The following is a 14880-nucleotide window of genomic DNA, read 5'->3' on the forward strand; positions in this document are numbered from 1 at the left end:
TTCATCACGTGTGGTGGCGGGCACCTGTAATCCCAGCAACTCAGGAGGCTGAGACACGAGAATTGCTTGAACCTGAGAAATGGAGGTTGCAGTGAGCCAAGATTGTGCCACTGCACTCCAGCCTGGGGGAAAATGGAAAAAAAAAAAAAAGGAAAACCTCAATAAACCAATAACAAGTAATGAGATCAAAGCCATAACACAAAGTCTCCCATCAAAGAAAATCCCAGGACCTAATGGCTTCATAGTTGAATTCTACCAAGTATTTGAAGAAGAACTAATATCAATTCAACATAAACTCTTCAAAAAATTTGAATAGGAAGGAATACTTCCAAACTCATAAGGCATTACCCTGATATCAAAACCAGACAAGAACACAACAAAAAAAAAGAAAACTACAGGCCAATATCATGGATGAACATAGATGTAAACATCCTCAACAAAATATAAGCAAACCAAATTCAACAACATGTTAGAAAAGATCATTCACCATGATCAAGTGGGATTCATCTCAGGGATATGAGGATGGTTCAACATGTGCACATCAATAAATGTGATACATCACATTAACAGAACCAAGAATAAGAAGCATAGCATCATTTCAATAGAAGCTGAAAAAGCACTTGATAACATTCAACATCCCTTTATGATAAAAACCCTCATCAAATTTAGTATAGAAGAAACATACCTCAAAATAAAAGAAAGCCATATATGGCAAACCCACAGTTAACATTGTACTGAACAGGGAAAAATTAACGGCCTTTCCTGTAAGGTCTAGAACAAGACAAGGATACCCATTTTCACCACTTTTATTCCTGGAAGTCCTGGACAGAGCAATTATGCAAGAGAAAGAAATAACAGGCTTCCAAATTGAAAATAAAGAAATCAAATTAGCCTCATTCACAAAAGACATAATCTTATACTTTAAAAAAGCCTAAAGACTCCACCAAAAACCTGTTAGAACTGAAAAACAAATTCAATAAATTTCAAGTATACAAAATCAACATACAAAAATCAGTAGGATTTATATATACCAATTGCAAACAATCTGAAGATGAAATCAAGAAAGCAGTTCTATTTAAAATAGCAATAAATAATATAAAATACCCAAATTTGGAAAAGAAGTAAAAGATCTATACAAGGAACACTATAAAACTCTGATGAAAAAAAAGACATAAAAAATGGAAATATATTCCATGCTCATAGACTGGAAGAACTAATATTGTTAAATGGCAATACTACCCAAAGAAATTTGCAGATTCAATGCAAGCCCTCTTAAAATACCAATGGCATTCTTCACAGAATCTTTTTTTTAAATCCTAAAATCTATATGGAACCACAAAAGGCCCCAAATAACCAAAGCAATCCTGTGCAAAAAGAACAAAGCAGGAGGGGCATCACACTACCTGACTTCAAAATTTAGTACAAAGCCATAGTAAACAAATCGGCATGGTAATGGCATAAAAGCAGACATATAGACCAATGTAACAATAAAACTAGACCCCCTATTTCTCACCATATACAAAAATCAAATCAAAATGGATTAAAGACTTAAATCTAAGACCTGAAACTAAAACTCCTTGAAGAAAACATTGAGGAAACACTCTAGGACATTGGTTTGGGCAAAGATTTTCCGTGTAAGACCTCAAAAGCACAGGTAACCAAAGCAAAAAGAAAGAAAAAGCAATTACATCAAGCTACAAACCTTCTGCACAGTAAAGGAAACAATCAACAAAGTGAAGAGAAAACCTACAGAGATAGAGAAAATATTTGCAAACTATCTATCTGACAAGGGAGTTACAACCAGAATTTATAAGGAGCTCAAACAACTCAATAGCAAAAAAAAAAGGAGATAATCTGATTTTAAAATGGGCAAAAGATCTGAATAGATATTTCTCCAAAGAAGACATACAAATGGCCAACAGGTATGTGAAAAAATGCTCAACATCAGTAATCATCAAAGAAATGCAAATCAAAACTACAATGAGATATAATCTCACCCCAGTTAAAATGGATTGTATCAAAAAACAGGCAACACAGATGCTTGCAAAGATGTGGAGAAAGGAGAACTGTTCTATAAAAGGGCCATATATGCAAGGAAGTTTCCAAATGCCGAAGGAGCTGAGAAACCAAAAACCAAGGCAGACAAATCCAGTTTGCAGGTAACGGGTGTTTTATTGGGGAAACTAACAGAAGCATGGTCTTGGGTAGCCACAAGACAGGTAGATCTTTGCACTGTTACTCCCCAGGCTCAAGGCTTATATACCATAAAGAAAGGGTATGCTTGTTTTGTGCAACACAAAAGCAACCCTCCAAAACAGGCAAGAATGCTGTAAGCATCATAGCCTTATAATTGGTGTGATAACATCAAGGTTGCTTTGTTCTTACACTGAGAAAAGTAAATAGAAATCAGGAGGCATTCACTTTACTGGGGCTAATCAGAAGTCAACATGGCACATTAGCATTCAACATGGAGTCACTTTTGTCTCCACTTGTACGCTGTTGGTGGGAATGTAAATTAGTATAGCCACTGTGGAGAACATTACGGAGGTTCCCCAAAAAACTAAAAATAGAACTGCCATATAATCCAGCAATTAATTCCACTACTGGGTAGATGTCCTAAAGAAAGAAAATCAATATATCAAAAGATACCAGCACTATTCACAATAGCCAATATATAGAATCAACTTGAGTGCCCACCAACAAATGAATGAATAATGAAAACACAGTATATAAACCCAATGGAATATTATTCAGCCATTGAAAAATAATAAAATCCTATCATTTGCAGCAACATGGATGAAACTGGAGGTCATTTTGTTAAGTGAAATAAGCCAAGTCACAGAAACACAAAGATTGCAAGTACCCACATGTGGGAGCTAAAAGAGTGGATCACATGAAGATAGAGAGTAGATTCGTGGTTACCAGAGGCCAGGAAGGGTAGCAGAGAGAGAAGATAAAGAGAGGTTGATTAATGGGTACAAGTATACGATTTAACAGAAGAAATAAATCCTAGTGTTAGACAGATAGGTAGACTGACTATAGTTTACGACAATCTATTGCACATTCTAAAATAGCTAGAAAACAGTAAATCAAACGGATCTACCACAAAGAAAAGATAAATATTTTAGATGATGTCTATCCTAAGTACACATATTTGATCTTTACAAATTATATGAATGCATTAAATTATAAGAGGTACCCTGCTACTCGGGAGGCTGAGGCAGGAGAATGGCATGAACCCGGGAGGCAGAGGTTGCAGTGAGCAGAGATCGCGCCACTGCACTCCAGCCTGGGCAACAGGCGAGACTCCATCTCAGAAAAAAAAAAAAAAAAAAGATGTACCCTGGAGAGAAAAGAAAGTGCATTAATGATTACCTAAGTTGAATGGGTTGTGGATAATGAGAAGCGACTGCTAAAATGTATGGATTTTCTTTTGAGGGTAATGAAGAAGTTTTCAGATTGGTTGTAGTGATGGTTTCACAGTTCTGCAAACATGCTAAAAAACATATAATTGTACACTTTAATTGGATGAATTATACGTCACAAAAGCTACTATTTTTTTGAAAATTCTCATGTAATTTCTTCTAATATGTTTATAATTACACTGTTTTTAACATTTAATTATTCCCTTCTGGGATTTACTTTTTAGTTATCTTTTTAATGAGGTAGGGATCTAAATTTTTCTTGTTTTGTTTTGTTTTTCGAGATGCAGTCTCGCTCTGTTGCCCAGGCTGGAGTGCAGTGGTGTGATCGCGGCTCACTGCAACCTCCACCTGCTGGGTTCAAGCAATTCTCGCGCCTCAGCCTCCTCAGTAGCTGGGATTACAGGCATGTGCCAACATGCCCAGCAAATTTTTGTATTTTTAGTAGAGACGGGGTTTCACCATGTTGGCCAGGCTGGTCTCGAGCTCCTGACCTCAGGTGATCCACTTGCCTTGGCCTCCCAAAGTGCTGGGATTACAGGCATTGGCCATCACGCCCAGCCGAGATCTAAATTTTTTAACAATTGAATAATCGATTGTGCCAACCCAATTTGAATACCCCATATATAGGTGAGTCTATTTCTGACCTTTCTATTCTGTTCTGTTGTATTTATCCAACACAAGTAACACATTTTCTCAGTTACTTTGACTTTATAATACATTTTGATGTCTAAAAGTACAAGTTATTTTTATTAATCTTCTTTTAAAATGTTTTATTATTCTCATATTCAGATTCTTCCAGATGGGTTTTATAAACAACTTGCCAAATTCCTAAAAATAAAATTGTTATTGAGATTTTTAGTGGAATTATATCAAATTTAAAGATTAATTTGGACAGAACTGACATCTATACAATATTGATTATTGTTCTCAACCAGTGATATGCTATACAGTTCTTTTAGTTTTCTTTTAAGTTCTTTAGTATGGTTTTAGTGTTTTCAAGATATAGGTCTCATCCCTTCTTATTAAATTTATTCCCTCTTTGCATTTCTAATGTTTATTATTGGTATATAGGTAATACGTTGGGGTTTTTTTGTATTTATCTTGTATTCATCAACCTTTATTAAAGGCTAAATAATTCAAATAATGTTTAAATTTATTTTTTTCTGGGTAGAAAATTGCATTATTTGCCCAATGTTTGTTAAAAAATTGTATATTTATCTTATATTCAGCAACATTATTAAAGGCTAATTAATTCAAATAATATTTAAATTTATCTTTGCTAGGTAGATAATTGCATTATCAGGAAATAATAGTGACTTTGACCATAATGAGATACCATCTCACACCAGTCAGAATGGCTATTATTAAAAAGTAAAAAAAAAAACAGATGTTGGTGAGGATGCAGAGAAGAGGGAACACTTATATACTGTGGTGGGAATGTAAATTAGTTCAACCCCTATGGAAAACAGCATGGAGATATCTCAAAGAACTAAAAATGGAACTACTATTTGACCCAGCAATCCCACTAGTGGTTATATACCCAAAGGAAAAGAAATCATTTAATCAAAAAGACACCTGCACTCATTTGTTTATTCCAGCACTATTTACAGTAGCAAAGTCATGGAATCAACCGAACTGTCCATCAATGATTAATTGGATAAAGAAAATGTGGTATATACCATGGACTATTATGCAGCCATAAAAGAGAATGAAACCATGTGCTTTGAAGCAACTTGGATGGAGCTGAAGGCAATTATATCTTAAGTGAAAAAACTCAGAAACAGAAAATCAAATACTGCATATTCTCACTTGTAAGTGAGAACTAAACAATGGGTATACATGGACACCAGGATGAAAATAATAGACACTGGTGACTCCAAAAGTGGGGAGGGTAGGAAAGGACCAACAGTTGAGAATTTACCTATTGGATACAATGTTCACTATTTGGGTGATGGGCTCGCTGGAAGCCCAAACCTTATGATTTACACAATATATCCATGTAGCTATCCTGCACATGTACCCCTGAATCTAAGATAAAATTTAAAATGAATTAATTAATAAAATAAATATAAACAGTTAATGTGGATATGTTTATTACCCTGACTGTCATGAGGGTATCATGAGTGTATGTAAATGTTCAATGTCAAATTGAATATATTAAACATGTGTGGATTTGTTTTTTTCTGTATATCAATTGTACTTCAATAAAGGTGTTAAAAACAATGTAATATGTTAATAAAGTAAAAGTAAATCAAGATGTAGTAATCTCAATTGACACAGAAAATATATTTGACTAAACACAGCACCTATTTATGATTAAACTCTAAACAAATGAAAAATTGAAGGGAACTTCCACAACCCAATAAAGGGTATATATGAAAGCCTACAGTAAATATTGTACTTAATGGTGAAAGCAGAATGTCTTCCCCATAAGACTGAGAACAGGAATATTCACTTTTACCACTTCTATTCAACAATGTACTGGGGATTTTTGCTAAAGAAATCAGTGGTAAAAAAAATTTTTAAAGAGATTTTGCTGCTTCCTATAAGTAGTTATATCTCTTGATCTTATTTGCATGTTATTACTGAATTAGGACCTCCGGTGATAGCAGAAATCCTTTCTCCTCTCTTGAATGGAAATGCCTCTAGCATGTCCCCAGTAATGATCTAGATTTCTAATAATTACCTCTAGTAAGTAAATGAACTTTCCTAAATAACAAGTCTTGATTCCACCATCTAGTGTATTAGCTTTCTCTCTAGCTTTAGGACACTTGACAGGGATGCCTTCTACATTTTCTTCCAAATAACTGACAAACTACTACATGTGGCAGGGTTAATACTGAGCTCTAATGCAGCTGTATTAATGCATTAATGCAGTATATCTCCATGGAGAATGCTGTGACCTGCCACCAGTAGACCAGTGAACCAATTTAACTGAACTCATTTTTTAATCTTTTGAGGATCAAAATTCACTGTACCTAGAAGTCCCAGTTGTCAGAATAGGCAACCAACAAGTAAACATTTTAGAAATATAGAATATTGTATGACTTTGCTGTTTCCCTAAAGTATTACTATAATGGTCCACAGGGTACCATATTTCAATTCATTTGTCATCTTGTGTACCAAGGTAACAGAATCAGAGAGTGGGTCAGCCACAGTGGCTCATGCATGTAATCCCAGCACTTTGAGAGGTTGAGGCAGGAGGATGATTTAAGCCTAGGAGTTCAAGACTATCCAGGGCAACATAGAGAAACCCCATCTCTACAAAAAATTAAAAATTAGCCAGGAGTGGTGGTGCACACCTGTAATCCCAGCTACTCAAGAGGCTGAGGTGGGAGAATTGCTTGAGCCCAGGAAGTCAAGGTTACAGTAAGCTGTGATTGCACCACTCACCACTACACTCCAGCCTGGGCAACAGAGTGAGACCCTGTTTGTTTTTTAAAAAAAGAGAATCAGAGTGTGATATCCAGTGATCCAAATATGGTCACCTTGTATGAAGAGATAAGAACCACCTGTCCTACTTTATTAGTAGTATAAATTAAAGTTGAAAATTTTAACATGTTCCCAAACAACAGAAAAAGAACACTTGTTCATATTTCATAGATTCTGTCCTTAAAAAAAAAAGACCCCTTAATTGTGTAATAGCTACGTACCCAACAAATGCAAGAATAAAAAGAAGAAATTCAACTTTTCCTTTTCAAAGCCCACAAAAGTTACATTATACATCAATAAATATACATCCTCATTTTTTTGAGTCTTTGTCTAGATTATTGAAAACTGCAAAACGGGCCGGGTGTGGCAGCTCATGCCTATAATCCCAGCTACTCAAGAGGCTGAGGCAGGAGAATTGCTTGAACCCAAGAGTCAGAGGTTGCAGTGAGCCGAGATCACATCACTGAACTCCAGCCTAAGCAACAGAGTGAGTAAGACTCTTTCAAAACAAAAAAAACCCACAAATTTTAAAACTGTAGAATGAATCTTTAGCCAAAAAAGAAGTGTGAGTTGTGAATCCAGATGAACTAACCTTCAGGGCCAATTCATATGTGGCTGAGCTCCAGATATCTCTTTCTGCCACTAACTGCTTCATATCATTGTCCATCCTTTCTCTTTGTAATGTATATAAGTCATGATATTCTTCTACCATTCTATAAAAACAATTAAGAAACAGCTTCATTTAATTCATACTAATAATATAGACACATATATTTTTTAAAAAAGAAATTTGTTTTAGAATAGGTAATGTGTTCCTTTAAAACTCTTCATAAGGTAATTATGGTATAATTGCTGAACGTATTGATAACACATATACAGTGAAATAGAAGAAAAATACTCACATTTAATTTATAAATCTTATAAAAGTCTTAATGAAAGTAAAAATCTCATATATTGTTCCTTGCTCTAAACACTTTTCATCTTATTCTTTATTTTTCCGCTAGAATTCTGACATGATATTCCAATGGTATAATAACACCATATCTAATGAAAAATTCAGCATACAAGTAACAATAACCTAACAGTTTTATTGTCAAAGTTTGCTCACAGACCTAAGATTCTTTATGAAAGGTACAAAGCCCAATAATTGTGAGCCACTAAAATTTTTAATTATACATAATTAGTACAAGATTAAAGAAAATTGTCCCTTACCCTTTAAACCTTAAATAAAGCAGCTTTTTCTTAACTATTGTTTCTTTATGTCCACCAGAACATATCTTTTTCCCTCTAATTTACACTGAAGCTTCATTTAAAATTAAAAGACCTCCTGGCTGGGTGCAGTGGCTCACGCCAGTAATCCCAACACTTTGGGAGGCCGAGGCAGGTAGATCACCTGAGGTCAGGAATTTGAGACCAGCCTGGCCAACGTGGTGAAACCTCGTCTCTACAAATACAAAAATTAGCCAGGTGTGGTGGCGCGTGCCTGTAGTTCCAGCTACTTGGGAGGCTGAGGCAGGAGAATTGCTTGAACACAGAGGGCAGAGGTTGCAGAGAGCCGAGATTGCGCCACTGCACTCCAGATTGGGCGACAGAAAAATTAAAAGACCTCCTGAAGTAAATACAAACATAGAAGTTATAACGCAACAAGTAGCATTTCACAAATCTTTTGAAACACTTCCTCCCAAGGACTTTGCAATAAGAATTAAAGGCCACTGAAGTAGAATTCTTCTAGTCTTGGAGGCTTTCATTTGTTCAAAATAATAGAAAAAACTTATACAGGTGAATACACACGTACAAATTCACTGAGGTATACCCTTAAGATTTGTGCACTTTATTGACTAAAAATTAGACCTCAATTATCAAAAGAGAATTAATGACCCTAATTTAACAGCAAAAGCAAAAAATCCAGAAACAATCTCAGTGTCCAACAACAAAAGAGTAGACAGATAAAAATAGAATGTAGTTCTATGATTTAAAAAAAAAAAACACTGTAGATAATTAAACATCATCATATTTTTTGTTTGTTTGTTTTTTGTTTTTTTGAGACAGAGTTTCACTCTTGTCCCCCAGGCTGGAGTGCAATGGCGCAATCTCGGCTCACTGCAACCTCCACGCCTGGCTAATTTTTGTATTTTTGGTAGAGACAGGGTTTCACCATGTTGGCCAGGCTGGTCTCAAACTCCTGACCTCAAGTGATCCGCCCGCCTCAGCCTCCCAGGGGTGCTGGGATTACAGGCATGAGCCACTGTAGCTGGCTAAACATCATATTCTTAATACTTTGGTACATGGGAAATTTCTTCATGTTATAATACAAAATGAAAAAACCAAAATGCTAAAATTATAAAATGTTTGATCTCATTTTTATTAAAAAAAAATACATAAAGTTCTAGCTAATTTGGCAAGTGAAAGAAATAAAGGGCATCCAAATTAGAAAGATAGAAGTCAAATTGTTCCTGTTTGCATACAGCAAGATCTTGTATATTTTTTTAAAAACCCCTAAAAGTGGCACCAAAAAACTCTTAGAATTGATATACAAATTCAGTAAAGTTGCAGGATACAAAATCTACATACAAAAATCAGTAGTGTTTCTATACACCAACAATGAACCAGTAGGAAAGAAATCAAGAAAGCCATCCCATTCATAATAGCTACCAAAAAAGAACATCTAGGAATAAATTTAATCAAGGAAGTGAAAAATATGTACAAGAAAAACTACAAAACACTGATGAAAGAAATTGAAGAGGACACAAATAAACTGAAAGCCATACCATACTAGTGGATCAGAAGAATTCATATGATTAAAATGAATATATTGCCCAAGCAATCTACAAATTCAATGCAACCCCTATCAAAATACCAATGTCATTTTTGGCAAAAAAAAAAAAAAAGAAAGAAAAGAAAACACACTTTAAGAGTCAAGGCAGGTGGATTCCTTGAACCCAGGAGTTTGAGACCAGCCTTGGCAACATAGTAAGACCAATTTCGGGGAAAAAAAAAATTTTACCCAGGCACCAGGCACTCTAGTGTGTACCTGTAGTCTAGCTACTCAGTAGGCTGATGTGTAAGGATTGCTTGAGCATTGAGGTCAAGGCTGCAGTGAGCCATGATCATGCAACTGCACTCCAGCCTGGATGATACAGTGAACCCCATCTCTATAAAGAATTTTTCATAAAATTATCCAGGTTTGGTGGCTCATGCCTGTAATCTTAGCACTTTGGGAGGCCAAGGCAGGATCACTTAAGGTCAGGAGTTCAAGACCAGCCTGGCCAACATGGCGAAAACCCATCTTTACTAAAAGTACAAAAATTCACCAGGTGTGATGGCATGTGCCTGTAGTCCCAACTACTTGGGAGGCTGAGGCAGGAGAATAGCTTGAACCCAGAAGGCAGTGGTTGTAGTGAGCTGAAATCACACCAGAACACTCCAGCCTGGCAACAGAGCGAGATTCTGTCTCAAAAAAAAAAAAAAGAATTTTTCATAAAATTGGAAAAAAATGACGATTAAATAATATGCACAGATAGCAAAGTAAGAACATAAGAAACATGAAAAAATAATTATCTAGTAACAAATCTCAACAGAAAGGAAATTTATAAAATGTCTGAAAAAGATTTCAAAATAATGATATTAAAGAAACCCAGTGAGATACAAGACACACAGATAAAGAACACAAATAAATCAGGAAAACAATCCATGATCTGCATGAGAAACTCAACAGAGACAGGTATCATAAAAAGGAATGAAACAAAAACCCTGGAACTGAAGAATTCAATAAATGTAATAAAAAAATACATTTGACAGCTTCAACAATAGACTATATCAATTAGAAGAAGGAATTTCTGACCTTGAAGACAGGTCTTTTGAAAAAACCTAGTCAGACTTTAAAAAGGAGAGAGAGAAATGAATTGAAAACAATGAAGAAAGCTTATGTGGATATATGGGACACCATAGAGTGACCAAATTTTTTTTAATCTAGGGAGTTTCAGAAAGAGAAAAGATGGACAAAGACATAGAAAACCTATTTAATAAACTAATAGCTTGAAAATTCCCAAATCTTGCAAGAGATAAAGACATCCAGAAACAGGAAGCTCAAAGATCCCCAAGACAGTCAACCCACAAAGATATTTTCTAAGGCATATTATAGTCAAACTGTCAAAAGTCAGAGACAAAGGGAGAATTCTAAAAACAGCAAGAGAAAACCATCAAGTTACACATAAGGGAATCCACATTAGACTAATGGATTTCTCAGCAGAAACTTTAAGCCAGGAAAGAATTGAATGATATATTCAAAATACTGAAAGGAAAAAAAGAGGCTGGGCGCAGTGTTTCATGCCTGTAATCCCAACGCTTTGGGAGGCCAATGCAGGCAGATCACGAGGTCAGGAGATCGAGACCATCCTGGCCAACATGGTGAAACCTCATCTCTACTAAAATACAAAAATTAGCCGGTCATGGTGGCACGCGCCTGTAGTCTCGGCTACTCGGGAGGCTGAGGCAGGGGAACCGCTTGAACCAGGGAAACGGAAGTTGTAGTGAGCTGAGATCATACCACTACACTCCAGTCTGGTGATAGAGCAAGACTCCATCTCGGAAAAAAAAAAAAAAAGGAAAAAAAAACCTGCTAGCCAGGAATTCTGTACCTAGCAAAGCCATCCTTCAAAAGCTAAGGACAAAAGAAGCCTTTCTCAGGTAAGCAAAAACTGAGGAAATTCATCACCACTAGACCAGCCTGAAGGGAGTCCTATATTTAGAAACAAAATGACAATATCTACCATCATGCAAACACATCAACGTAAAAAAACTCACTGGTAGAGCAGAAACAAAAAAGAGAAAGGGAAAGGATTCAAATGTTACCACTACAGAAAACCACCAAACAGCAATGATAAACAATAAAATAAGAAGAAAGGCTCTCCCTCTCCCTCCCCCTCCCCCTCCCTCTCCCCTTTCTTCGGTCTCCCTCTCCTTCTTTTTTCGGTCTCCCTCTGTTGCCGAAGCTGGACTGTACTGCCGTGATCTCGGCTCGCTGCAACCTCCCTGCCTCGGGCTCCTGTGACTCTCCTGCCTCGGCCTGCCGGGTGCCTGGGATTGCAGGCACGTGCTGCCACGCCTGAATGGTTTTTGTATTTTTGGTGGAGACAGGGTTTTGCCGTGTTGACTGGGCTGGTCTCCAGCTCCTGGCCTCGAGTGATCTGCCTGCCTCAGCCTCCCGAGGTGCTGGGATTGCAGACGGAGTCTCGCTCACTCAATGCTCAATGGTGCTCAGGCTGGAGTGCAGTGGCGTGATCTCGGCTCGCTACAACCTCCACCTACCAGCCTCCTGCCTTGGCCTCTTAAAGTGCTAAGATTACAGCCTCTGCCCCGATACCACCCCGTCTAGGAAGTGAGGAGCGTCTCTGCCTGGCCGCCCATTGTCTGGGATGTGAGGAGCCCCTCTGCCCGGCCGCCCCATCTGGGAAGTGAGGAGCGCCTTTGCCCCGCTGCCATCCCGTATAGGAAGTGAGGAGCGTCTCTGCCCGGCCGCCCATCGTCTGGGATGTGAGGAGCGCCTCTGCCCGGCTGCCACCCCGTCTGGGAGGAAGTGAGGAGCGCCTCTGCCCAGTTGCCCAACATCTGGGAAGTGAGGAGCGTCTCTGTCTGGCCGCCCCGTCTGGGAGGTGAGGAGTACCTCTGCCTGGCCGCCCCGTCTGGGAAGTGAGGAGCCCCTCTGCCCGCCCACCCCGTCTGGGAAGTGAGGAGCGCCTCTGCCCGGCCGTCCCATCTGGGAAGTGAGGAGTGCCTCTGCCCGGCTGCCACCCCGTCTGGGAGGAAGTGAGGAGCACCTCTGCCCGGCTGCCCCGTCTGGGAGATGAGGAGCACCTCTGCCCGGCCGCCCCGTCTGGGAGGTGAGGAGCTCCTCTGCCTGGCCGCCACCGCGTCTGGGAGGAAGTGAGGAGCGCCTCTGCCCGGCTGCCCCATCTGGGAAGTGAGGAGCGCCTCTGCCCGGCTGCCACCCCATATGGGAAGTGAGGAGTGCCTCTGCCTAGCCACCCCGTCTGGGAGGTGAGGAGCACCTCTGCTCGGCCGCCCCGTCTGGGAGGTGAGGAGTGCCTCTGCCCGGCCACCACCCCGTCTGGGAGGAAGTGAGGAGCACCTCTGCCCGGCTACCCCCTCTGGGAGATGAGGAGCACCTCTGCCCGGCCACCACCCCGTATGGGAAGTGAGGAGCGCCTCTGCCCGGCCGCCCCGTCTGGGAGATGAGGAGCACCTCTGCCCAGCCGCCCCGTCTGGGAGGTGAGGAGCGCCTCTGCCCGGCCGCCACCCCGTCTGGGAGGAAGTGAGGAGCACCTCTGCCCGGCCGCCCCGTCTGGGAAGTGAGGAGCACCTCTGCCCGGCCACCCCTTCTGGGAAGTGAGGAGTGCCTCTGCCTGGCCGCCACCCCGTCTGGGAGGAAGTGAGGAGCGCCTCTGCCTGGCCGCCCCATCTGGAAAGTGAGGAGCGCCTCTGCCCAGCCGCCACACCATCTGGGAAGTGAGGAGCGCCTCTGCCTGGCCGCCCCGTCTGGGAGGTGAGGAGCGCCTCTGCCCGGCCGCCCAGTCTGGGAAGTGAGGAGCGCCTCTGCCCGGCCGCCCTGTCTGGGAGGTGAGGAGCGCCTCTGCCTGGCCGCCACCCCATCTGGGAGGAAGTGAGGAGCGTCTCTGCCCGGCCGCCCCGTCTGGGAAGTGAGGAGCGCCTCTGCCCGGCCGCCCGGTCTGGGAAGTGAAGAACGCCTCTGCCCGGCCGCCCCCTCTGGGAAGTGAGGAGCGCCTCTGCCCGCTGCCCCATCTGGGAGGTGAGGAGCGCCTCTGCCTGGCTGCCACCCCGTCTGGGAGGAAGTGAGGAGCGCCTCTGCCGGGCCACCCCATCTGGGAGGTGAGGAGCGTCTCTGCCCGGCTGCCCCGTCTGGGAGGTGAGGAGCGCCTCTGCCCGGCCACCCTGTCTGGGAGGTGAGGAGCGCCTCTGCCCGGCCGCCCTGTCTGGGAGGTGTACCCAACAGCTCCGAAGAGACAGCGACCATAGGGAGCGGGCCATGAGGACGATGGCGGTTTTGTTGAAGAAAAGGGGGGGAAGTGTGGGGAAAGGAAGGAGAGATCAGATTGTTGCTGTGTCTGTGTAGAAAGAGGTGGGCATAGGAGACTCCATTTTGTTCTGACTAGGAGAAATTCTTCTGCCTTGGGATGCTGTTGATCTATGGCCTTTCCCCCAGCCCCGTGCTCTCTGAAACATGTGCTGTGTCAACTCAGGGTTAAATGGATTAAGGGCGGTGCAAGATGTGCTTTGTTAAACAGATGCTTGAAGGCAGCATGCTCTTTAAGAGTCATCACCACTCCCTAATCTCAAGTACCCAGGGGCACAAACACTGCAGAAGGCTGCAGGGACCTCTGCCTAGGAAAACCAGAGAACTTTGTTCATGTGTTTATCTCCTGACCTTCTCTCCACTATTATCCTATGACCCTCCCATATCCCCCTCTCCGAGAAACACCCAAGAATGATCAATAAATACTTCATAAATCAAATTTAAAAAAAAGAAAAAAAAAGAAGAAAGGAGAAAAAGCTATACAAAATAATCAGAATATAATTAACAAAATGACAGGAATAAGTCCTCACCTATCAATAATAACCTTGAATATAAAAGAATTAAATTCCCCCATGTAAAAGATATAGATTGGCTGAATGGATATAAAAATGCAACCTAAACATATGCTGCCTCCAAAAAACTCACTTCACTTGCAAAAACATATATAGCCTAAAAGTGAAGAGATAGAAAAAGACACTCTATGCAGACAGAAACCAAAGCAAGCAGGAGTACCTATACTTACATCAGATAAATCAGAATTTAAGTCAAAATCTATAAAAAGAGACAAAGAAGTTCATTATATGAAGATAAAGGGATCAATTCAGGAAAACGATATAACAACTCTAAATATATGTGCACCCAACCCTGGAGCACCCAGATGTATAAAGCAAACATTAGATCTAAAGAGACAGATGGAAGCTAAGACAGTAATAG

General features: G+C 40.6%; 1 protein-coding gene across 5 annotated transcripts in view; it reads right to left on the bottom strand.

Moving 5' to 3' along the window:
• The window catches only part of AXDND1 (axonemal dynein light chain domain containing 1), a 198229-nt gene that overhangs the window by 142480 nt on the left and 40869 nt on the right, over positions 1-14880 (bottom strand). For all 5 annotated transcript variants that reach the window (XM_054456929.2, XM_054457015.2, XM_054457100.1 and 2 more), the window contains one exon: positions 7450-7570. In XM_054456929.2, the coding sequence (XP_054312904.1) occupies positions 7450-7570 (121 nt within the window). The remainder of the gene's footprint in view (positions 1-7449; positions 7571-14880) is intronic.

The sequence above is a fragment of the Pongo pygmaeus genome, chromosome 1, assembly GCF_028885625.2.
Source record: "Pongo pygmaeus isolate AG05252 chromosome 1, NHGRI_mPonPyg2-v2.0_pri, whole genome shotgun sequence".
Classification (NCBI taxonomy): Eukaryota; Metazoa; Chordata; class Mammalia; order Primates; family Hominidae; genus Pongo; species Pongo pygmaeus.